At 42.6% G+C, this 25,918-nt stretch overlaps 1 protein-coding gene across 1 annotated transcript in view; it reads right to left on the bottom strand.

The window, feature by feature from the left end:
• aqr (aquarius intron-binding spliceosomal factor) overlaps nucleotides 1-25,918 on the bottom strand; it is a 154,261-nt gene that overhangs the window by 579 nt on the left and 127,764 nt on the right. The window contains 2 exon segments of the mRNA XM_055157746.1: nucleotides 1,677-1,784; nucleotides 18,324-18,498. Of these exon segments, the coding sequence (XP_055013721.1) occupies nucleotides 1,677-1,784; nucleotides 18,324-18,498 (283 nt within the window).

Here is a 25,918-nt window from a genome sequence, read left to right as displayed (position 1 = left end):
CGTGGGAAGAACAAACAAAGATGATCATTTCCTCAACTGAATTCATTTAACCATTAATAAAAGGGTAAATTAATACAGAAGTCTATTTTAAAGGTCGCTGAACTTTTGAACTCAGTGTTTTAAAGAGACAGAGAGAGAGGGAAATTCAAGTTTTGCTGCTGCCACATTTCCACTGCACTTCAGTCCTTTGTGTCTTAGTCAAAGTTCTCAGTGCAGTTTAATCCACTGACGCCGGATGCTGCGAAGCGCAGCACTGAATCTCCTGTCGGTGTCTGGACTGTCTGGGGATCAGCGTAACTGGTAAAGGTGGGGCCACATCTGGAAGCATGGGGGGCGTGTCCTCCTTTCGCTTCCATTCACTCCCATAGAGACGCAAAACTGCCGGAGCTGCACTGTCGCGTTAAACCTTCTTTATCGTGGCGTATTTTTTCCCAATTGAAAAATAATCCAAATGTATCCCGCACATGTTCCCATCAAGACCTGGTTTGACGTAACAAACGTTGCTCTTTACATGAACGCACTAAACCACTTGATCTGTTCGCTGCTCCAGACGCTCCTATAACAGGTGCCATATCGCTGTGTCGTGTAACAAATAAACATGGTCAAACACAAAAATGTTGTCCGTTTGTTGTCCATGGTCAAGCACCTGTTGTGATTTCTGTAATTTGGAATATTTAATATTTAATTGGTGGTGTTATGTATGTGGTTTAAATGATGAAATAAGATGGGTTGGGATTTTCTTTATAAAATCATTTTTTCCTGTTATTTTATGTTATGTTATTCTATCTGTATATTGTAGATGCTTGTATTTTATGCAGTTTTGCCACACTGTGCGTGTGCATTTGGAAGGAAAAAATAGAGGACAACTTAACTGTTTATTTCATTGTGTATTTTCTGTTAGTGCTCCTAATAAAAATATTTGGGAAAAAAAAATAAAATAAAATTCCAGGGGGCACCAGGTGAACTCAACAGGAAAGTTCTTGTTGTTACGCTGCTCTGGTTCGTGATGAAAAGGTTCATTCCATCAAAGTGTTTCCTCTGGAAGGTCTTCTGCCACATTTGCTGACACACATGGTTTAAAAAGCCTGTAGCATCTCAAATGTCCACAGCTCCTCAGTTCAATCACAAAAACCAAAAGTCCATTATTTGTGTCCTTTGAACTGCACATGCTGCACTTCTTAGTTGGTTACAAACCCACGATATGATGTTAAAAACTGAGCTCAATAATCTAAATGTTTCAAAAACTGCTCAGTGTGTGAGCCAGACAGCCACAAGAGCAGCCCACCACTCTGTCGCCATGAGAATGTATTAAAAGGTGCATTGTGTAACTTTTCTGGTGGAGCGTTTGTCAAATACTTTTCTTCCATGGAAATACTATTGCTTTATCTGGAATGTTTCACAGTATGATTTTAAACCTTTCTATCTTCATGGAGACCAAACCAGACCAAGATACATGTCAGATCTGTGGAGAGGCGACCCCGCTCACAGTCAGAATGTTGTTTATCCAAGTATTTTTGAGCTAAAAAAACACCTGTTACTGAATAGTGTAAGGCAGAGCTGTTTAATGTCAAAGAGCAATGACATCTCCACAGAAACAAGCAGGTGACAGACCAGAAAAGTTACACAATGCACCTTTAACTTGTAATTTAATGTAACAATAACGCTCCGTGTGTTACCTGTCTGTTCTTCTGGCTCTGGATCATGTGCATGTACATGTTGTAGACCAGGTTGGCCATCTCCGGCATGTTCTTCACCACTCGGTCGGGCTGCGCGGACACGTCTCTCTGGAACGGACAAGACACAAGATCAACATTTTAATTACAGTGTTTTTATTTCACCAAAAACATAACCTGAGTTGTGTAATAAATGCAAGAAGATTTTAATCTCTTTGTGAGTTCTTATCTACATCTACTTTTCAATTTCCCCTCCTGCTCCACGAAGAAATCACCTTTAACTTTAACTATAATGAAATTGCATCTTAAGTAGGTGGAGAAATGATTAAGCTGAGAAAGAATCTGTATATTTTTGTATAAGCAGCTCTTGAGGTCAAAATAAGTCTGCGGTGCGTTTTATTGATAGTTAAAAAGTGTGTGTTTAGCATTCTAGTTGTTGTTCACTGCCACGGTAAAACTCCAGCCTCTGAAAGTTACAAAAACTGCTTATAAATTCATCGTGGTGAATAACTATGGCGTTCAGAATGCAGAAGGTATCCTAATTTCCGGATTACAAGCCACTACTTTTGTCTCACACTTTGAACCCTGCGGCTTATAGGCGAGTTTCAGCTGACGTCATTGTTATTAAAAGCCCGCGTTGCATGCTGGGAAATATTTTGGTCACGAAGAAACACGATAGCGTCAAACACAGTGCGTAACCTCGCGTATTTATCCCCGATAATGGTAAATTCCTGCTGCATTATCGGATGCACAAATAGAAGCACGGAAGAAGGAAAATGTCTTTTTCGTATTCCGAGTGAAAAGAACCACTAACGGCAAATCAAACATCCGCAGAGCAAACGTAGAAGATCCTAACAAACCGTGGACTCCAACAAGTTCAACAACACATCGAGACTCTTGGAGGTTTTCATCTTTTCTGCTGTGAATGGCCCAGGAGTTTCCACCAAGTCATTGTGGATATCGCCAAAGTGAATATTTGTCCAGGTAGTTGGCGATTCTGACCAGAAATTTGGTTTGGTCCACCTTTTGTCGGGGTTGAAAAGGGTGATTTGTCGTCCGTTGATGCTTATGACCAATTTCTAGTCAAATCATCTTCGGTCCTCTGTCGTTAGAGTGGATAAATAACCGGGATCAATACCCTTTACGTGCTTTCTCGCTCCGTCCGTCATGTTGAATTAGTGTTTCTTGCCGCCGACCAAAATAATTCCCAGCATGCAACGCGCGCTTTTGTCAACAATGAAACTCGCCTATAGAACGATGCGGCGAATATATGGACGGATTATTTGTTTATCGACACAGCGGATCCACACGCAGCCTGAGCCCTGAAAGCGCCGCTGTCTGTGCGGTTAACGTGAAGCTTCAACGCTGGTGATGTTGTCAGCACTAAAACACATGTTATTACACTGCGATAAACTAAGTTATGATGATAAACTAACATTAGTGAGTGTGATACGTCTTAATGACCAGTATGTGTTAAATGCGAGTGCGTAAATGACGAGAAGAAACGACTCAATCTTTAGTAGCTGGTAGTGATGTTACGAGATTTGCCGAGGCTTTGACGCGTGTGTCGAGTAATCCAGGATGTCTTATCGAGGTATCGTATCGAGGTTTGTATCGATGACGTATGTGGTGACGTTTGAAGCCTCGTGAACCGCCCGAACCACGTGACTGATTCAGGAAGTGGTTCGCGGAACATAAGGGCCAGTGAAACGCAACGGATTCACCCAAAACATCTTGTGGTTTTGGGTTATTGCGAGTTTGGTACATTCTACATTCTATTTGACTTTTTTTTTTTTTTGTTGCGATGGAGCATCTGTGCACTGTGAAAGTTTTTTTTTTTTTTCAAAAGCAGGGGAAATTCGCTGAAAAAAAAAGAAAAAAAAAAGTTTGGTGACGATCCGAGGTCATTTGAGGTCACACGGGTCAATTGAATGGTCACGTTATTATAAAGGATCGGCAATTTCGGCGATTTCTGAACCATCCGCGGCCTAAAATATTCACCCAATCATCACACAAGTTGGTACACTGGATGTTACAGGTTGAAACCGGTCAAGGTAACCAAGGTCAAATATCCGTTTTTGGTCATAACTCCGCTAAGGATCCAACTCGAGCAACGGGAGTGTCTCAAAATCTTAGAAAAATTATTATCTATTTATACTTCTATGCATTTGTACAGTAAAATATGAATAGTTTTCGAGATAATCACTAATTATAACAGTTCCTTTCTCTTTCAGTGTAGCCGTTAAAATTCTAATTGGAATGAAAACAATTTCCATTTCTTGTTTATCTGGTGATACACAACACACTGATCTACAGCCACAGAATTAAACAGACATTCTCATGTGTGACCAATATCACACAAATGTTCATGGGCCTGTACAGATACACACATTGCATTGTGGATATAATGATCATGTAATATGGGCTGGGCTCCTCATAAACTGCGTCTGTGATGATGAACTGCTCCCACCGATGCCTCATGGGGACCAGGTTGATATCTCTGATTGCGCTTGTTTTCTTTAAAAAATTTAGTTGACGCCACTTATATTCAGGTGCGCTCAATAGTCCAGAAATTACGGTAAGTGCGGAATAACTCTGGACCATTTAAACTAGCTTTTTTTCACGTTTTCAAGCTTGTAAAAATCACGCGCACCTTCTTAAATGTGGATAGATACTGTGAAACATTCCAGACATTCCAAGAAATCTCCCTGATACTGACACACACGCAGAAAAAGTTACGTGTTACCCCTTTAAAACGCTAAAACAAACACCATTTATCTCTATGTCAGATTCTAACAGTATTGATCCGCTCCCGACGGCGCTGGGATCCGGAGATGGTGGTTAAGAGAACGTTAACTCTCTGCCTCGGAGCGCCGCGCCTCGTGCATTCTAAAACAGGGAGGGAGGGCAGAGTTTAAGAGGGTTGGTATGCGGACGGACGTGTAGCCCGGGGTGAGGCGAGAGCCCGGGGAACGCCGCGGTCTGCCGGGACGGGAGGAGCGCCTAAACCGAGGAGATGGGCTTACACGGACCCGAGGGCGAGCATGGAATATTTATACGAGAGCGGACGGAGACGCTTTAACGCTATACATCATTCAACACCCCCGGAATACACAACTAGAGCACCGCCGTCCAACTCCCGCCGATCCAAACAGTCCGTCTTAAAGGAGGCACAGTGTAGAATTCACTATTTAAAGGGCCCATGCTACGTTATTTTCTGATCCATGTTATAATGTAGTTTCCTCATGACAAACAGACCTGGAGTTGTGTTTTGTTTCATTCTCACATTCTCATTTTTAATGCAAAAACCCGGCATATTTAGGCTGTTTTCTTCACTCTGTTCCACCTTGTGAGGTCATGTGGTAATACAGGAAATCAATCCGTGTATCATTTGTTTTTCAAAATAAAACCAAAAATTTGAAAATGAAAAAAAAAACAACAACTATTTTTTTCATTATTTGACTCCAAAATGGTCCGCACGGCATGGTTAAGTCCTGGCTAAATCCTGTTTTAGTCCTAGTTTTAGACCAGGTTTAGACCCTGTTTTAAGACCTGGTTTTGGTTCTGGTTTAGAGGTGTGGTCCGTGCGGTGTACGGGAGGGGAGTACGGTCCACAAGGCATGGCTAAATCCTGGTTAAGTCCCAGCTAAATCCTGTTTTAGTCCTAGTTTTAGACCAGGTTTAGACCCTGTTTTAAACCTGTTTAGTCCTGGTTTAGTCCTGGATTAGTCCTGTATTAGTCCTGATGTGGCCCTGGTTTTAGTTCTAGTTTAGTTCTGGTTTAGAGGCGTGGCCTGTGCGGTGCACGGGAGGGGGGACAGTCCGAGAGACATGGTTATGTCCTGGCTAAATACTGTTTTAGTCCTAGTTTTAGACCTGTTTTAGACTTGTTTTAGTCCTGGTTTAGTCCTGGTTTAGTCCTAGTTTAGACCTGGTTTAGTCCTGGTTTAGTCCTGGTTTAGACCTGTTTTAGACCTGGTTTAGACCTGGTTTAGTCCTGGTTAAGTCCTGGTTTAGACCTGGTTTAGTCCTGGTTTAGACCTGGTTTAGACCTGGTTTAGTCCTGGTTTAGTCCTGGTTTAGTCCTGACTAAATCCTGTTTTAGTAATAGTTTTAGACCTGTTTAAGACCTGTTTTAGTCCTGGTTTAGTCCTGGTTTAGTCCTGGTTTAGACCTGGTTTAGTCCTGGTTTAGTCCTGGTTTAGACCTGATTTAGTCCTGGTTTAGTCCTGACTAAATCCTGTTTTAGTCCTAGTTTTAGACCTGTTTTAGACCCTGTTTTAGACCTGTTTTAGACCCTGTTTTAGACCTGGTTTAGTCTTGGTTTAGACCTGGTTTAGACCTGGTTTAGTCTTGGTTTAGACCTGGTTTAGACCTGGTTTAGTCTTGGTTTAGACCTGGTTTAGACATAGTTTAGGTCCACGTTTTATATGGGAGGAGGAATTCGTGCTTTCGTGGCCCAGTACCGGTCCCTGGCCCGAGGGTTGGGGACCCCTGCACCGTGCAGTATTAATATTATTATTATTATTCTTTAATTGCTGTAGCATTTTGAGATTTCCATGAATATATAAAGTACAATATAATCAAATGCGTTAGTATTATTATTAGCTGTTAAAATGAAAACTAATGCTTCGTGACATCACAAGGTGCAACAGATCATTTTGAGCTTTGGAGATGTAAACAGAGACTAATAATAATAAAGTGTTATGAAACAAAACACAACTCCAGGTCTGTTTTTGAAGAGGAAACAGTGTTATAACATGACTTAACGCTCACAGTGGGACCTTTAAATATTTATTCATCTTGAACTTGACTCGGAAAAACCCCACGGTGTTTTAATCGGACAGGAAGTAGACCTGGTTTAGACCTGGTTTAGTCCTGGTTAATCCTGGTTTAGTCCTGGTTTAGACCTGTCTTAGACCTGGTTTAGACCTGGCTTAGACTTGGTTTAGACCTGGTTTAGACCTGGTTTAGACCTGGTTTAGACCTGGTTTAGACCTGGTTTAGACTCCTGGTTTAGTCCTGGTTTAGACTTGGTTTAGACCTGGTTTTAGACCTGGTTTAGACTTGGTTTAGACTGGTTTAGACTTGGTTTAGTCCTGGTTTAGACTTGGTTTAGTCCTGGTTTAGACATGGTTTAAACATGGTTTAGACTTGGTTTAGTCCTGGTTTAGACTTGGTTTAGACCTGTCTTAGACTTGGTTTAGACTTGGTTTAGACCTGGTTTAAGTTCTGGTTTAGAGGTGTGGCCCATGTGGTGTACGGGAGGGGGGGATGGTCCGCGAGGCATGATTAAGTCCTGGTTAAGTCCTGGTTAAGTTCTGGCTAAATCCTGTTTTAATCCTAGTTTTAGACCCGTTTTAGACCCTGTTTTAGCTCGACTCGGAAAAACCCCACGGCGTTATAATCGGACAGGAAGTAGTCGCTGAAGTGAGCTCGCCGTTTACCGTCGTCCAGAGCAGAGAATGTCGCTTGATGCCATTCCCGTCGCTACCGAGTCCGAGTGGCGGTTTTCCTCGCTCTAAACAGGCGGGACGAACGGGGCCCCATGTGTGCGCCCAAAAGAGCCGTCCCCCGGAGGTATTTTGGACACCTCTGTTACCGCACACGCTCCGGCCGCGGTGCCAGCCCACGGGGGCACAGAGAGTCTGGCACTGGCGGGTCTGGTGGGAGCGGGCGCGGCGACGGCGGCGGCGGGGGGGGCGTGTGGCGTTGGCGGCGGTGGAGGGGGGCGGGTGGTGACCTTGGGTGGGTAATTATAGCCGCGCACACGCAGATGGACGCTGGAGGAAGAGGAGGAGGAGGAGGATTGTGCGGACAGAAGAACGGTTCACCTGAAGTTTAGGCTGATATTCTTGGACTGGTTTATCTGTTCATATTTCAGAGAGAGAAAACAGAGAGAATAGAGAGAGGAAAAGAGAGGAAGGCAAAGAACAGAGAGAGAGGAAGAGAAAAAGAGAGAAAGGAAGGGAGAGAGAGAAAAGAGAAGAGAGAGAAGAGAGAGAAAAGGATATAGAGAAACGGGGAGCAGAGAGGGAGAGAAAGGGACAGAGAGAAAGAGAGAGAGAGAAAGAAAGGGTGGGAGAGAGGGGAGAGAGAGAGAAAAGAGAGAGAATGACAGAGGAAGAGCAAAAGTGGTAAGGAGACGGAAGAAAAAGAAAGAGGAAGGAAGAGAGAGGGGAGAGAGAAAAGAAAAGAAAAGAAGAGAAGAGAGAGAAAAGGGAGACAGAGCAACGGGGAGCAGAGAGGGAGCGAAAGGGACAGAGAGAAAGAGAAAGAGAGAAAGAAAGGGTGGGAGAAAGAGAGAGAAAAGAGAGAGGAAGAGCAAAAGTGGAAAGGAGAGGGAAGAAAAAGAGAGACGAAGGGAAGGAGAGAGAAATAGTGAAGGAAGAGAGAGGGGAGAGAGAGAAAAGAAAAGAAGAGAAGAGAACAGTGAGGGAGACGGAGAGAATGGGGGAGAGAGAGAAAGAGAAAGAAAGTGAGGGAGACAGCACTAAGAAAGAAAGAAAGAAAGAAAAGTTGGAAGGGAGAGAGAGAGAGAACAGAGAGGAGAAGAAAACAGAGTGAGGGAGACTGATTGAATGGGGGGAGAGAGGAAAAGAGAAAGAGAGAGAAAGTGAGGGAGACAGCACTAAGAAAGAAAGAAAAGAAAGAAAGAATTGGAAGGGAGAGAGAGAGAACAGAAAGGAGAGGACAAGAAAAGAGAGAGAGGGAGACTGAGAAAAGTGTGGCGCAGAGAGAGAGAGGGGGAAAAGAGAAAGAGAGAGACAGGGAGGGATACAAAACTAGGAAAGAAAGAAATACGAAGGAAGAGAGAGGGGAGAGAAAAGAGAAGAAGAGAACAGAGAGAGGGAGACAGAGAAAAGGGGGCGGAGAGAGAGAGGAAAAGAGAAAGAGAGAGAAAGGGAGGGAGACAGAACTAAGAAAGAAAGAGAGAACACAGAGAGAAGGAGACAGAGAGAGAGAGGGGGGCTGAGAGAGTGCTAAAGGATGGGGGAGAGAGAAGAAAGAAAGAAAGAGAAACAGTAAGGGAGAGAGAGAAAACAGAGAGAGAGGGAGGCAAGACTAAGAAAGAAAGAAAGAGAAACAGTGGATGGGAAAGAGAGAACAGAAAGGAGAAAAGAACATAGAGAGACAGAGAGAGAGAGAGGAAAAGAGAGAGAAAGGGAGGGAGACAGCACAAAGAAAGAAAGAGAGAGAGAAAGTAGAAGGGAGAGAGAGAACAGAGAGAGAGGTAAAGAGAAAGAGAGGGAGACAGAACTAAGAAATAAAATAAGAGAAAGAGGAAAGGAGAGAGAAAACAGAGAGAGAGGGATACAGAGAAATCCGTGTATCATTCGTTCATTCGTTTTTCAATATAAAACCAAAAATAAGAAAATGAAAAAACAACAGTTTTCTTCGTTATTTGTCTCCAAAACCAAAATGAAAAAAACGGATAACGATTCGTTTTTTCAGTTTTCGATTTTGTGTTTAAATGAAGAATGGAAAAAACGGATAACGGGCGTTTCCCGTTTACGTGACTTCTGTGACTGCGATGCCGGACTTTTGCACGACATACGGACTGAACCAGGACTGATCCAGGTCCGAGACCAGACCGAGACTAGAGTGGGACTGAGACTGGGACCAGACCGGGACCAGACCGGACTCCGAGCTTTGACTCCGAGCCTCCACGGGGTCCGAGCCTCAGCTTCGAGCTCCGGCCCTGCCGTGGGCTCTGAGCCTCCGGTCTGGTCCCGGTCTGGTCCTGGTCTTGTCTCGGTCTCAGGCCCGCTTTTGTCCCGGTCTGGTCCCAGTCTCAGTAGCGCTTTGGTCCCGGTCTGGTCCCAGTCTCAGTAGCGCTTTGGTCCCGGTCTGGTCTCGGACCTGGATCCGTCCTGATTCAGTCCGTACGCGGTGCAAAAGTTTGGCATCGCAGTCACGGAAGTCACGTAAAGGGGAAACGGCCGTTATCCGATTTTTTCCATTCTTCATTTAAACACAAAATCGAAAACTGAAAAAACGAATCGTTATCCGTTTTTTCATTTTGGTTTTGGAGACAAATAGCGAAGAAAACTGTTGTTTTTTCGTTTTCTTATTTTTGGTTTTATATTGAAAAACGAATGAACGAATGATACATGGATTCAGAGAGAGGGGCGGCTGAGAGAGAGGGGAAAAGAGAGAGAGAAAGGGTGGGAGAGAGAAGAAAGAAATAAAGAGAAATAGGAAGGGAGGAAGGGAGACAGAGAGAAGGGGGCAGAGAGAGAGAGAGAGGAAAAGAGACAGCGAGAAAGAGGAAGGGAGGGAGAGAGAGAGATGCAGGGAGATAAAAATAGTAATTACAGCTTTAGAACTAATAGAGAGAGTGAAAGACGGAGAGAGAGAACAGAAAATAGGGAGAGAAAACTGAGAAGGGAAAGGGAAGAAAAGACGTCCAGAGAGAGAAAACACAGAGAGGGAGATATAATAAAGAGAGAGGGAGGCAGAGAGAACAGAGAGAGAGAGAGAACAGTGTAATTATAGAGTTGTCTGTCCCGCACACACTCGCATTCGGTCGTTGTGGGCGGGGCCAGCGGACAGGGACCCGGCGGATAAAGCTCCGCACTAAGACCCGGGACCGGACTAAGATTCCATTCAGAATATAGAGGTGGGATTAGACACAAGAGCAGGGCTGACGTCAGAGCGGGACACACTGCGAACAGGAATGCCCCACTCCACAACGGCCAACGTGTCGACTATAAATAACAAGACACAAGACAAACCACGGCCAATTTGTTTGTTTCAGAGGCGAGTGTGAAACGACGAAGCTCGTTGGACACGTGAAATTTAGAACGAAATCAAATTCCTCTGGGTGTTTTGCTCATTAATCCGTGTGTCGTTCGTTCATTTGTTTTTCAGTATAAAACCAAAAATAAAAAACGAAAAAACAACAATTTTCTTCATTATTTGTCTCCAAAACCAAAATGAAAAAACGGATAATGATTTGTTTTTTCAGTTTTGGATTTTGTGTTTAAATGAAGAATGGAAAAAACAGATAATTGCCTTCCATGACTGCGATGTTGGACTTTTGCGCCACATACGGACTGAACCAGGACTGATCCAGGTCCAGGACCAGACCGGAACAAGAGCGGGACTGAGACCGAGACCAGACCGAGACTGAGATCAGAACTGAGACCGGGACCAGGCCAAAACTGAGACCAGACCAGGACCAGGCCGGAACCAGACCAGGCCTGAGACCAGACCAGGACCAGACCGAGACTGAGATCAGACCAGGACCAGACCGAGACTGAGACCAGACCAGGACCAGAGCGGGACTGAGACCGAGACCAGGACCAGAGTGGGACTGAGACCAGACCAGGACCAGAGCGGGACCGAGACCAGACCGAGACTGAGATCAGAACTGAGACCAGACCAGGACCAGAGTGGGACTGAGACCGAGACCAGACCAGGACCAGGACCAGGCCGGAACCAGACCAGGACCAGGACCAGAGCAGGACTGAGACCAGAACTGAGACCGGGACTAGACAGAGACTGAGACCGAGACCAGGACCAGAGCGGGACTTAGACCGAAACCAGACCAGGACCAGGCCGGGACCAGATCGGGACCAGACCAGGACTGAGACCGAGACCAGGCCAGGACTGGGCTGGGCCCAGACCGGGACCAGACCGGAGGCTCAGAGCCCAAGGAAGGGCCAGAGCTCGAAGTTGAGGCTTGGAGTCAAACCTCGGAGTCCGGTCTGGTCCCGCTCTGGTCCCGGACCTGGATCAGTCCTGGTTCAGTCCGTATGTGGCGCAAAAATCCGGCATCGCAGTCACGGAAGTCACGTAAACGGGAAACGGCCGATATCCATTTTTTCCATTCTTCATTTAAACACAAAATCGAAAACTGAAAAAAACGAATCGTTATCCAATTTTTCATTTTGGTTTTGGAGACAAATAATGAAGAAAATAGATGTTTTTTCGTTTTCTTATTTTTGGTTTTATATTGAAAAACAAATGAACGAATGATACACAGATTCTCATTGATTCTGCGATGTAAATTTAGCGTGTAATATTTCTTTTCTTTTTCCTCGTAAGTAGCCGTAATGATTGGTTTTGATTCGAAAATGTGTATTCTCAAATCAAGACAGATTTTTCCCAATTAAAATGGAAATAAACACCTCAACTCCGCCCACACAACTGCATTTCAAATTGAGCTGCTAAACCAAGCGGGTCTGGAGATCAAACGCAAACCAACACAAAAACTACTTCAATCATCTGTGGTTTGTTTAAGCTGCAAAAAGTAGCAGTAGTAGTAGTTTATTCTGTCATTTTGCAGTATTACAAAACAAAACAAAAACAAAACATAGACTACAATCCCATAGATCATGACCGAAAGGGTTTAGGCTGAAGTTAAAAGTACTTATAACGTCCCATTTGAGCTGCTTTAGTTTTTGAGATTCTTTCATTGGTCAAATTATAAATTATAAAACTGTAAAAACTCTGCAAAACTAGTGAAGATAAACGATCTCAGGCTGTGGAAAAGTCTGTATTATTATATAAAATATGAATCGAAGCAAGTTACTAAAGACGGATATTAACTTTCCACAGCTCGACATCGTTTATCTTCACTAGTTTTGTGGAGTTTTGCTAAAGCCTCTGCCGTCATTTGCGCGGAAATGTCGACATATAATTTAAGCAAAAACAATAATTAATCATTTTAGAAATATACTCGCACAAATGAAACTCGTCACAGCACAAAACAAACAATCAATCAACAAAATACAAACGTTTCGTATCATTTTCTGCCTGTTTTGAGGCTATTTTAACATTTTGAGGAGCTGGCTGAAAATAAAATCATAATAGCAGAAACTACACTTTTTGCAGCACAAACGAAGCACAAACGATTGACACCATTTTGGGCCGTTTTAGAGAATTTTCAATTTTCCTGGAGGCTGGCTGACCCTATTTTGACCTGTAAAAGATTAGGTAATATCTCAAACACTAAAGCAGCTCAAACTAAACTTTTTGCAGCACAAACGGAGCACAAACAATTGAAATAGTTGTTTTGTAGGTTTACGTTGTGGTCTGGAGGACTAAAGGGCGGGGTCTGGGGGTATAAGGAGCACTGTGATTGGTCGAACAGCTTTCCACACTTCAGACTCCGCCCCTGCAGCCTGGTGTTTGTATCAGAAACACAAAGCTGTAATCAGGGCAGGGTAACACTTTATAATAACTACACCTTATTTAGCCTTAATAAAGCATGAACAAAGGCTTAATTAATAATGAACAAAGACTTAATTAATAATGATTCACACTTAGTAACTACTTAATTACTGCCTTAATTAGCACTTGCACTTAATTTGCCTGTGCTGTAAATAGTTACTCATAATTATTTCATACTTAATTACTCATGAACTAACCATTTGAGCATTTATTAATCATTAGTAAGCTTTGAGAGAATGATTTACTAACAATGCAATGCAGTGATCATTCAGGCAGCTGTTATCTGTTAGTTAAGTCTTTTTGATATTATTATTAAGCATTTACTAAGCATGAATCATTATTAATTAAGTCTTTGTTCATTATGAATTAAGTCTTTGTTCATGCTTTATTAAGGCTAAATAATGTGTAGTTATTATAAAGTGTTACCCAGGGCAGTCTTATGTGATGTCACCAACTACTGGAAATTGTAGAGGCCACTGGAGACAAAAGGCGTTTTTGATCAGAAAGCTGCAAATTTGACAAGTTTGCGTTAAGTAGCCAAGAAATGACTAGATGTTTAGGGCTGGACATTATTAAAAAGTTGCAGATACATTTTCAATATATTTCGATTCAATACGATATATTCCAAATTGATTAGATATGGATAGTAGGGCTGGGTATCAGTAAGAAGTTGCCGATACGATACATACCTCGATACAGTGCACTTTCGATTCGATATGATATATTTCAAATTGACTCGATACGGTTCGATAAAAAATAAAGGCTAAATCGTGGCTGTGATACTACAAGTCTTTGTTAAACCACTTCCTGTGCAAAGTTCATATGAAACACAAACATTTTAATCATCAAAACACTGAAATTAAAAAATGTGTCGCATAAATGAGTTTCACTTTCACACCACAAGCAACAAAACTGTAGCACTGTAACAAAATAATTTAGTAAAACACACCTAAAAATACTCTTGGTGATATATCGATACAGTAGCCCACGATATTGATACTGTATCATCACATTAAACGATACGATATAGCGATATTCCGATATTTTTGCACACCCCTAATGGATAGATACTAAAAGTCGTTGTGAAATCACTTCTTGTGCAAAGTTCCTGAAATACAAACATTTTCATCACCAAAACCGTGAAAATATCAAATGTGTTGCATAAACAAGTTTCCTTCCTCTAAACAAGCAACAAAACTGTAGCGCTGTAACAAAATAATTTAGTAAAATGTACCAAAAAACACTCTTGGCGATATATCGATACAGCAGCACACGATACAAAAAAAAAAAGTAAATGTATGTTGTTCCTCTTTAAAGGGGCCTTGTGTAACTTTTCTGGTGGAGGTTCTGTCAAATGCTTTGTCTGGAATGTTCCACGGTACGGCATTAAACCTTTCTATCAAACCAGACCAAGTTACAGGTCAGATCTGTGGAGAGGCGACCCCGCTCACAGTCCGAATGTTGTTTTTCTAGGTATTTTTGAGCTATAAAACCACCTGTAATTAAATAAATGTTAAAAAGTTTAGCTGTTTAATGTCACACTGTGGAACATTTCAAGTCGAGCAATGACCTCCAACCAAAAAGCGACATAGTGCACCGTTAAATAAAATTAGTTTTGACCCAGTTCAGACACCGTATATTGTAAAAACAGCGCTTGAAAATGACACCACTGTCTGCGTCCAGTGTTACAACAGTTTATTCTCAGTTAGCATGCTAGTTGTTGCATGGAAACTCTGATCTGGCCTCTGAAAGTTGTAAAAATCGCTTATAAACTCATCACGGTGAATAATAAGAATGCTCATAACGCAAAAGGTAAGTGTGGAAGAACTCTGAAGAGCTGCAAAATGTTTAAAACAAACTAAATCTGTTTTTTTAGGTTTTTAAATTGAATAAATAAAGTCGGGTTTGTTTCAAAATCCTGACGGTTTTGTGAATGTGTCTGAAAGTATGCGAGTGTTTTTGCAGCGTGGAGGGTGAACTGTGTCAAACATGTGGGAGGAAGAAGCCCCGCGCTTATGACCATATTTGGAGCTGCCGTAATCAGCTGCCGAAGATTAGGACGCTCCAGGAGACACGGGATGTGAGAGAGAGAAGAGAGAGAGGGAAGAGAGGGAAAGAAAGAAGAGAGGAGAGAGAGAGAGAGAGATGATAACAGAGAGTGATAACAAGGAGAGAGAGAGAGAGAAGAAAAGAAAGAAGAGAGATGAGATAAATGATGAGTAAAAAAAGGAGTGAGTGATAACAGAGAGATAGAGAAGAGAGAGAATGATAACAGAGAGAGAGAGAAGAGAGAGAGATAGAGAGAGAGAGAGAGAAAGAGAGAGAGAAAGAGAGAGAGGGAGAGATGAGAGAGAGAGAAAGAAAGGGAGCGATAACAGAGAGACAGACAGAAAGAGGGAGAGACAAGAGAGAGAGAGAGAGAGAGAGAAAGAGAAAGAGCAGTAATAACAGAGAGAGAGAAATAGGGAGAGATGAGAGAAAGAAAGAGAGATAAGAGGGAGTGATAACACAGAGACAGAGAGAAAGATGGAGAGATGAGAGAGAGAGAGAGAAAGGGAGCGATAACAGAGAGACAGACAGAAAGAGGGAGAGACAAGAGAGAGAGAGAGAGAGAGAGAAGAGAGAGTAATAACAGAGAGAGAGAGAAATAGGGAGAGATGAGAGAGAGAAAGAGAGAGAGAAAGAGGGAGTGATAACACAGAGACAGAGAGAAAGATGGAGAGATGAGAGAGAGAGAGAAAGAAGGAGTGATAACAGAGAGACAAAGGGAGAGATAACAGAGAGAGAGAGAGAGAGAGACAGAGAGAGAGAGAGAAGAGCAAAAAAGGAGTGTGGGATGTGTGATACAGAAAAAAAAGAGATGAGACACAGAGCAAGAAACTGAGAGTGATAACAAAGAGACAGAGAGAGAGAGAGAGAGAAAGAAAGAGAGAGAGAGAGAGAGAGAGAATGATAACAGCGAGTGATAACAAGGAGAGAGAGAGAGAAAGAAAGAAGAGAGATGAGATAAATGAGGAGTAAAAAAAGGAGTGAGTGATAACAGAGAGAGAGAGAAAGAGGGAGAGAGAAAGAGAGAGAGGGAGAGATGAGAGAGAGAGAAAGAAAGGGAGCGAAAACAGAGAGACAGACAGAAAGAGGGAGAGACAAGAGAGAGAGAGAGAGAAAGAGGCAGTAATAACAGAGAGAGAGAGAAATAGGGAGAGATGAGAGAGAGAAAGAGAGATAAAGAGGGAGGGATAACAGAGAGAGAGGGAGAGATAACAGAGAGAGAGAGACAGAGAGAGAGAGACAGAGAGAGAGAGAGAGAGAGAAGAGCAAAAAAGGAGTGTGGGATGTGTGATACAGAAAAAAAAGAGATGAGACACAGAGCAAGAAACAGAGTGATAACAAAGAGACAGAGAGAGAGACAGAGAGAGAGAGAGAAAGAGTAAGGAAGTAACAGAGTGATAACAGAGAGAGAGAGCGAGAGAGAAAGAGAGAAGAGGAAAAAAGGAGTGTGGGATGTGTGATAAAGTAAAAAAGAAGAGAGATGAGATAGAAAGCAAGAAAGTGAGAGTGATAACAGAGAGAGAGAAGAAGAGAGAGAGATGAGATAGTAAGAAAGTGAGATGAGTGATAACAAAGAGAGAGAGAGAGACAGAGAAAAAGAGAGATCGTTAGGAAGTGAGAAAGATAACAGAGAGAAAGAGAGCGAGAGTAATGATGTGAGAGAGTGATAACAGAAACAGAGAGAGAGCGAGAGAGAGAGAGAGGGAGAAATAACAGAGAGACAAAAAGTAAGAAAATGAGAGAGTGAGCACGGAGAGAAAAAAAATGAGTACAGACAGAAAGACAAACAAAAAAAGATGGAGAGGGAGGAGAGAATGAGAGAACGGGGATATATAGAGAGATACATAGAGGGAAGAAGAAAGAGAGAGAGGAGTAGGAGAGAAAAAAGCAAGGGAAGGAGAAAGAGAACGAGAGAGAAGAGGAAAGCGAGAGCGACACATACCGGTTGCTCCTGGCTGTAGTAGAAAGAGAAAAGAAAGAAAGAAGAGAGGGAGAGAGAAGAGAGAGGAGAGAAGAGAGGGGGAGACAGAGAATAAGAAAAGGAGTGAGTGATAACAGAGAGTGAGAGAAATGAGACAGAGAGCAAGAGAGAGAGAGAGAGTGAAAACAGGGAGAGAGAGAGAAAGAGAGAGGGAGAGAAACAGTACTGAAGTGAGGGAGTGATAACAGAGAGAGAGAAAGGAGAGAGAGATGAGACAGAGTGCAAGAGTGAGTGATAACAGAGAGAAAGAGAGAGAGAGAGAGATAATGGAGAGGGAGAGAGAGAGCGAGAGGGAGAGAGAGAGGGTGAGAGTGATAACAGACAGAGAGAGAGGGAGAGAGAGAGAGAGAGGCAGTAATAACAGAGAGAGAGAGAAATAGGGAGAGATGAGAGAGAGAGAGAGAAAGAAGGAGTGATAACAGAGAGAGAGAGAGAGAGAGAGAAGAGCAAAAAAGGAGTGTGGGATGTGTGATACAGAAAAAAAGAGATGAGAGACAGAGCAAGAAACTGAGAGTGATAACAAAGAGACAGAGAGAGAGAGAGAGAGAGAGAGAGAGCGAGAGAGAAAGAGAGAAGAGGAAAAAAGGAGTGTGGGATGTGTGATAAAGTAAAAAAGAAGAGAGATGAGATAGAAAGCAAGAAAGTGAGAGTGATAACAGAGAGAGAGAGAAAGAGAGAGATGAGATAGAGTAAGAAAGTGAGTGAGTGATAACAAAGAGGAGAGAGAGACAGAGAAAAAGAGAGAAGAGCAAAAAAGGAGTGTGGGATGTGTGATAAAGAAAAAAGGAGAGATGAGAGAGCAAGAAAGTGAGAGTGATAACAGAAAGAGTGATAATAGAGAAAGAGAGAGAGAAAGAGAAGAGCTAGAGCAAGAAAGTGAGAGTGATAAAAGAGAGAGTGAGAGAGAGAGAGAGAGAGAGAGAAATGAGAGATCGTTAGGAAGTGAGAAAGATAACAGAGAGAAAGAGAGCGAGAGTAATGATGTGAGAGAGTGATAACAGAAACAGAGAGAGAGCGAGAGAGAGAGAGAGGGAGAAATAACAGAGAGACAAAAAGTACGAAAATGAGAGAGTGAGCACGGAGAGAAAAAAAATGAGTACAGACAGAAAGACAAACAAAAAAAGATGGAGAGGGAGGAGAGAATGAGAGAACGGGAAGAAAGAGAGAGAGGAGTAGGAGAGAAAAAAAGCAAGGGAAGGCAACAAGGAAAGGAGAAAGAGAACAAGAGAGAATGGGAGAGAAGAGGAAAGCGAGAGCGACACATACCGGTTGCTCCTGGCTGAAGAAGAAAGAGAAGAGAGAGAAGAAAAAGAAGAAAGGGAGAGGCTGTAGTACTCGCTGTGGTGGATAAGAGCGAAAGAGTAGACAACAGAGAAAGAGAAACAGAACGACAGAGTGGAAAAAGAGAGAGAGAGAGAGAGTAGTGAGGCTCCACGTACGGGCTGCTCCTGGCTGTAGTACTCGTTGGGGCGGATGTGGAGCTCCAGGGGGCGAGCGGTCAGCTGGTTGAACACCGGGGTCAGCTCAAAACAGTTCTGGAACAAAGACACGCGGGCGAAGACGTAGAGCCCCAACCTCGCCCTGGACATGGCCACCACCAAACGCCGCACGTCCCTACGGAGGACAGGAAGGAAAACAAAAACAAACGTTAGACGAAAAGATGTTGTAAATAAAACAATGAGGTCGTCCCTCGCTATATCGCGGTTCACCTTTCGGGGACTCGCTGTTTTGCTGATTTTTTTGTTCTTTTTCTTTACACATGGGCGGGTCAGGACTAAACCAGGACTACACCAGAACTAAGCCAGGTCTAAACCAGGACTAATCTTGGACTTAAGAGAGAGAACCTCGAGCAGGATGTCCGCAAAGCACAATCGGGCAATTGCCGTGGTTACTGTGATGGCGGAGCTCTGAGCGGGTGTTTTCTCCTGCGGTCACCTCCGTGTCCGTCCTGACAGTGAGTCCTGGTTTAGTCCTGGTTCAGTCCTGGTTTAGTCCTGGTTCAGTCCTGGTTTAGTCCTGGTTCAGGCCTGGTTTAGTCCTGGTTCAGGCCTGATTTAGACATGGTTTATTTCTGGTTTAGTCCTTGTTTAGTCCTAGTTCAGACCTGGTTCAGACCTGGTTCAGTCCTGGTTCAGTCCTGGTTCAGTCCTGGTTCAGTCCTGGTTCAGTCCTGGTTCAGACCTGGTTCCTGGTTATTCCTGGTTCAGTCCTGTTTTACTCCTGGTTCAGTCCTGGTTCAGTCCTGGTTTAGACCTGGTTTAGACCTGGTTCAGTCCTGGTTCAGTCCTGGTTCAGACCTGTTTTACTCCTGTTTTACTCCTGGTTTAGTCCTGGTTCAGTCCTGGTTTAGACCTGGTTTAGACCTGGTTTAGACCTGGTTCAGTTCTGGTTTTACTCCTGGTTCAGTCCTGGTTTAGACCTGGTTCAGTCCTGGTTTAGACCTGGTTTAGACCTGGTTCAGTTCTGGTTTACTCCTGGTTCAGTCCTGGTTTAGACCTGGTTCAGTCCTGGTTTAGTCCTGGTTCAGTCCTGGTTCAGACCTGGTTCAGTCCTGTTTTACTCCTGGTTTAGTCCTGGTTCAGTCCTGTTTTACTACTGGTTTAGTCTCTGGTTTAGTCCTGGTTTATGCCTGGTCTCCAAAAATGGACCCGTGCAGGACTCTGCGCTGTCGGGCTCCACTACAGAATAAATTAATCTTCGGTTCGTTACATAAAGAAGGAGGAAAATAACAAAGGGACGACAGCAGCAATAAGTTTTTAAGAAGGATGCAAAAAGAGTTGTAACTGTCCTGTCTGAGAAAAGTGTATAAAGTGTGTGCTGAGGAGTTTTACAGACTTAAAAAAGATATAATAATTGTAAAATATAACGTTGACTACTACCCCGCGATAAACGAGGGACCGCTGTACAATAAAAATTCTGTCTTTGTCTGTCCAAATTTGAAATGCAATGTAAGAAAACAACTTGTCAAAAGCAATGGTGGGCTATAAATTACGCAGCTTGAAACAAAAAACACAAGATAAAGAAGAGATTTATGAAAATATGCGCAGGCGGGAGACAATGAACTACGATTTTCAAAGGGCAAAAGTAGACTAAGAGCTTTCCAGTCTAAATGAAGCGCAGGACTTCAGAACACTGGGATCCTACTTGGCGCAATCCAAAGCTGAGAGGAGCGGAGTTTTCCAATTCCACAGCAGAAGAATGTTATCAAATGTCAAATACGCAGACAGCAGTCCACTCGAAAGATCTGGTATTTCCGGATTTACAGAAGTTATGAAGAATAAGTGCTGCAAGGCCTGTCAAATCAGTCTAAATGAAAAGTGAACTTGATCTTGACTGAAATGAACTGCAGATTGTAAACACATCAGACTTGGTTTATTCTCCATGGATTTACTTAAATACACGTCTACAGAAGTTATTTTTGGCGATCATTCCCATTTTGGAAAGTCGGTGTTTTATAGGTGAGAAGAAAACACAATTATTATAAGAGATCAGGCTGTAAACTAAAGAAATTCTTGGTGGATTAAAAACATGTCCAGTGCAGTGATTAATCGACGAAAAGGAAGTGAGGGGTGGTGCTGGTAAAGCTCTCACGACTGTTTAGTATCTGTATGATTAGACCATGTACCTGTGGTGGTTTTTGAGACCAAAAGACATACTGTATTTTTTGGACTGTAAGTCGCACTTTTTTTCCCATGGTTTGGGTGATCCTGCAACTTATATATTAGGCTTTTGTATCAGTTTTCTGCGCATGTCCCCTGCAGAAAAAGCCTTTGTCCTGCTGCAAGTAGTGAAATATGGAGCAGAAAACGGTAATCAAGCAGCAGAAAGAAAGTTGGAGTGAGCAAGAAACTTGTGAGTGACTGTCAGAAAGCGGGAATGGAGAACACAGCTTCACGACAACTGGACGGGTGGTCCATGCAACTTTCCTGTCACTGGACGACAAAGCCTGGACTTCAGTGACAACCGAAGATGCGCGGAGTTGCTCAGAAGTGACACCGAGAATAATGAAGAATTCAATGGATTCAATGGATTTAGTGACTTGGAGTGAGATGGAAAGTTTGGTAAACTTATGTTGTTTATGCTGTAATTATCTGAATAATTGTTATATATATATATAATATGTTACATTAACAGATTAACGCCTAATATCTATCCTAATTAATATCCTAATTTCTTAAAAAACACTCCCAAATCCAATACTGTAAGATTGTTCTATTCTGTACGGAAGCCGAGAGGGGTCACAACAAACGCAAACGCGAAGAACTACAATGTGAAAAGTAAAGGAACGGAGAAGTTGGAAACGTAAGTAAAAGTAATTTATTGTTTTATCATTATTCGTTTCACGTTGTAGTTCTTCTTCTTCACTTGCCGCTTGATCGGTCCGTCGGAAAATAGAGTCCCGCGGTCACTTCCGTTGTGGTTTTTTGATGTGTTGCTGCATTTGCGTTTGTGTTGTTGCTTTTATGTTGTCGCATTTGTCTTGTGGTCTTTGTATTTGTTGCGGCGTTTGCATTAAAATAGAGTCCCGCGGCCATTTCCGTTGCGGCTTTTTTTTGTGATTTCGCATTTTTATTTTTTTGCATTTGTTGTGACCCCTCTCGGCTTCCGTACAGAATAGAACAATCTTACTGTATTTGATTTGGGAGTGTTTTTTTTAGAATAGTGTGATTTTTTTTTTTTTAGGTGAAGTTAACTACAGCCTTTGCAACTGCGATTTCGACTCATTTGCAAATAATCTTTCAGCTGTACTTTCTACAATAGCAGAGACGAGGCGGGCGGGACGTTAATCTGATGCGTCTAAAAGTGGCACACTGCAGTACACAGATTCAAATATACCGTAAACTCATCCAAATCACACGGAGGAGTCCACCTGAACACCACGCACGCTAAGAGGATTAATTTCTGCAATATGCATGATGGACGTATGAATATTCACGCAGGCTTATGGAAATGTGTGCCGAGTTTGCAAATAAACGAGGGAGTCGGTATCTTAAACTGCACGAATAAATTATAAAAATAGTGGAGGAGAGCGGTCTTCTCGGTGTATTGGTGTACGGAGGCTGAGGACAGTGTGATGTATCTGCGTGTGGATGCGAGGGCTGCTGCGGCTGTCACTGGAGCAGATTGCTATGAAGAAAAATGCAGGCCGGAGCAGAGAGCAGGAGTAAAGGGTGCAGAGAGAGAAGCATGAGGAAAGAGAAGATAGTCATTGAACAGGATGGAAGAAAGGACTGCTCCGTTATAAGAAAAAAAACCAAACATCACAATTATTTTAACTGTAAACGTCGCCACACACTACAGGAGAATTTGCCCGATTTTGGCAGTGATTTGCCTCTCCTTGTGACCCGACTTTGTGTCTTCGTATGTGATTCTGAGCCACCGAATGGTAACAGCCAATAAAACAGAGCATCAGACGGAATGATGGACAAAGAGATGCAAGATACAAACTCAGGAAACAGCGAAAATAATGAGACGACTTTACTACTCACCTCTCGTAAAGTGGTAAAGTTAAACTGCAGCATCTCATCCACATTATCTATAGAATTTGTCCTCCATCCAGTTCACAAAACTGTGCTATTAATCCAGTTTGAGGCGTACTTTGAAAGTAAAAAGGTGGGAGTAGTTCCTCATGTGTGTCTGTTTACAACCACACAGCGCACGGATCAAGGTGAAGCTGCAGATTAGTGATAGTGACTCTACTTCCTGTGGACTTTATCGCCAATCTTTTATGCTTAAAAAAAATCACGCATCTGAAGTTTTGCACAGCATTTCACAAATAATAACTGTTGAAGTGCAGCTCTCTAATCTTTCGAACACTTATGAGTCTCAAAGCGAGTGGTTTTACTGTAGACAGGAAAAAGCTGATACAGTCGCATTCACAACTTTATATCCTGTGGTCCGCAGACAGATCCTGCTGATGTCTTTGTGATCAGAGATTTAAAATCTTATAAGATTCTCCTCATGTCTGTGGAGTGCGCTTTAAAAATTGTTTAAGACCTGTAGACCTGATCCTGTAGTGTGTGGCGGTCTTAAATGAAATCACGAATTGTTCAAGTGATTATTTGTTTAGAGAGAAGGTGGGGAATGAGTAAAATTAAGAAAATGAACAGATGAAAGAGAGTGAAGAAAGTGGGTAGGACTTTTAAACCTGTTTTCCTAATTTTGGATAAGAAGCAGCCATAATGAAATATGATCACAATTCACAAGTGTCAGACCTTGAGTCCGGGACAAGACCGAGTCCAAGCACCTAAAGACCGAGACAAGACCGAGTCCAAATGCGTTTGTGTCCGAGACGAGACCAAGACCGTTTTTTGGACTGTAAGACGCACCTAAAATCCCTTAATTTTCTCAAAAATCGACAGTACGCCTTATTAATTCTGGTTGTGCTTACTGACCTCGAACCGATTTTCACATATATTCCACTGAGTCATGTTCTTTAGTCCGACAAAAGCTGAACCGCATCAGCGCACAATTAGCGAGCTGTTCTTTTTTTAAAATCGTGTATAGTTTATGCAAATTAGCCATGTGGTTTTAAGTTTCATTTCTGTAAAACGTAAATAAATGTGCTCAAAGCTGCATTAAACATATTATTACTCAATGTATACTTGAGTCCTCCTCGTAGGAAATGAAAAAATCTCAAGTCTCAAGTGTCATCCGTTTCCAGTGCACCTTATGGTTCGAAAAATACGGTAATACTAATTGTTCTGAGAGACATTATCACTCAGTCAACAATAAAATATCCTCATCAATGTTCAATAATGGTCAAAAATTTTATTTAGTGATTTACGAATATTGTGATGAAAGTTTGTGACTAAAAATATGGCACTTTAAAATATGGGTCCCCAGAAAAAAAGTTTGGCAAACACTGTCATAGCATCAAAAAAATGATGGAACCTCCACCAAAAAAGTTACATAGTGAGCTTTAAAATCTCAACTTCTTCTTCTCATTTTGTATTTTTTAAAATGATATTTACCAGTGGTGTCAACATGCGATAAATCACTTAACATGTCTATAGGCTCAACCAGGATATCGGCTGAAGTGTTATTTTTTCGATACTATATTTCTGGATCCCACTACCTTTACCTCCAGGTCTGTCTGCTGCGTGGGAGCCTTGTTATCTCGGTTTGTAGCACAAGCTCTGGTCCTGATAAACATCTTGTACAGAGAGAAAGCTGTGAAGGCGTACAAGGCCGGTGTAATATTCAGTGTGAGGCTGTGATCCAGAGACCGATAGAGACACAAGAGCGGCACTGCCACAGAGATAAACTACCCTCGCTGCACTCGTCCTCCTCCTCCGCCCTGCACTCCTCCAGTCTTATCGCAGACACTTCAGCTCTTTTCTCTGTCAGCTCAATGATACAGTATTTAACGCCGGGGAACAAATTTAAGAGAAATGTGACTAAGGCTGAGTGCGGAAAAATCTCAAATTGTGATTTTTCAGACAAGCTTTGTGATTAGACTCGCGATTCTGTTCACATTTCAAACTCGTTCAAGAAGAGTTGGCAAAAAAAAAAAAGACTGAAATCTGAACTGACAAACTACCATATTTTCCGCACTATAGGGGGCACTTAAAAGCCTTTAATTTCATCAAAAAACGACTGCGCGCCTTATAATCCAGAGCGCCTTATATATGAATTTATTCGGGTGTCTTAGTATTAATATCTGAATTTCATTATACTATTGTATATTGAAACTAAAGGCTTTCTATTCTATTCGATTCTATTCTAGTACGACTTTAGTAAACTACAAAGCCACACCACTTGCACCATTACGGCTACTGTAGTCAGGAGCATCATGGAGTAATGCATACTGTGATTCCTTTTACTGTATTTTTCGGGCTATTAGGAGCTCTGGGTTATAAGACGCACTGTCATTAAATGGTCTATTTTCAAACTTTTTTCCACAAATAAACTGCACCGGACTTTAAACGAAACACAACAGTTGGATGGGTGAGTGGTTTTGTTTGTTTGTGGCGTTCACGGTGACTCTGGGCTTTGTTCAGTTGTGGCGTGTAGGGAGGGTGCTGTCTGGGGCCGCTGGATTGTTGGCGTGTTCGCAGTGACTCAGTTGTTCAGTCGGGTCTAGAAGTGGCACGTTGCACTCGCTTTTTCGGTTCGTTCCTCTGTTCCGTTCCTCGTCGGCGTGGAGTGATGAGTGTGTCTGTGGGTGTTTTTCGCCGCGCGGTCGCTGTCTGCTCCCTGTGTGTTTGCGTGCGCTGCGGGTGGTGCAGCTTTGTAGTTTACTGAAGTCGTGCTGGGACACCCGAGTGGATTCGTGTATAGGCGCTCTGGATTGCGGGGCGTGCGGTTGTTTTTTGATGGGGTTAGAGGCTTAAGAGCGCGTCTAATAGCCCGGAAAATACGGTAATATCAAAATGCACCGGTCAAGAGGCACGCTTACAACGCCGACTTTAAACTCAAGGCTATTATAAAGTGAAAGTGCGAGCTGCGTGGGAGCAATGGATGTGAAAAGGCGAACAAACATTCACCAAGACAGGGAGACAGCGCCGAGCGACTTACGCCACGATCTGCCAACGAATTGTGGACGCCTGGGCTAAGGATCAGTATCAACTGTGGTCTGAGCTTTCACCAAGACCAGAATCATCACTGAACTGCCAGGGAACAGTAACCACACTGAATCGGATAATGACGAGAGGGATGCGGACGTGCTGGACGCCGTAATCGCCCAACTGTTTGAACAATTATGAGTTATTGTGAATACTCTAACAATTTAGCGTTTCAGACAGTTTTTTTTTTTTTTTTTTACGTGTTACAATTGAACAAAGTTGAGTTATTGTGAATGCATTAAATAAAGTTTGACTGACTTATCTGTTGTGTTTCGTTTAATGCGCCTTATAGTCCAGTGCGGTTTATATGTGAAAAAAGTTCGAAAACAGACCATTCAATGACAGAACGCCGTATAATCCAGAGCGCCATATAGTGCGGAAAATACGGTAATACAAGAATCACATTTCAGAGTATGTTTGTGCAGATCTACACTACAGGGTTAGCAGCTTTTTGCAAAGTAAGGGTA

The sequence above is a fragment of the Boleophthalmus pectinirostris genome, unplaced genomic scaffold (assembly GCF_026225935.1).
Source record: "Boleophthalmus pectinirostris isolate CB_2022bp ecotype Guang Dong unplaced genomic scaffold, ASM2622593v1 HiC_scaffold_10, whole genome shotgun sequence".
NCBI lineage: Eukaryota > Metazoa > Chordata > Actinopteri > Gobiiformes > Gobiidae > Boleophthalmus > Boleophthalmus pectinirostris.
This window is presented reverse-complemented; position numbering and strand designations above follow the sequence as displayed.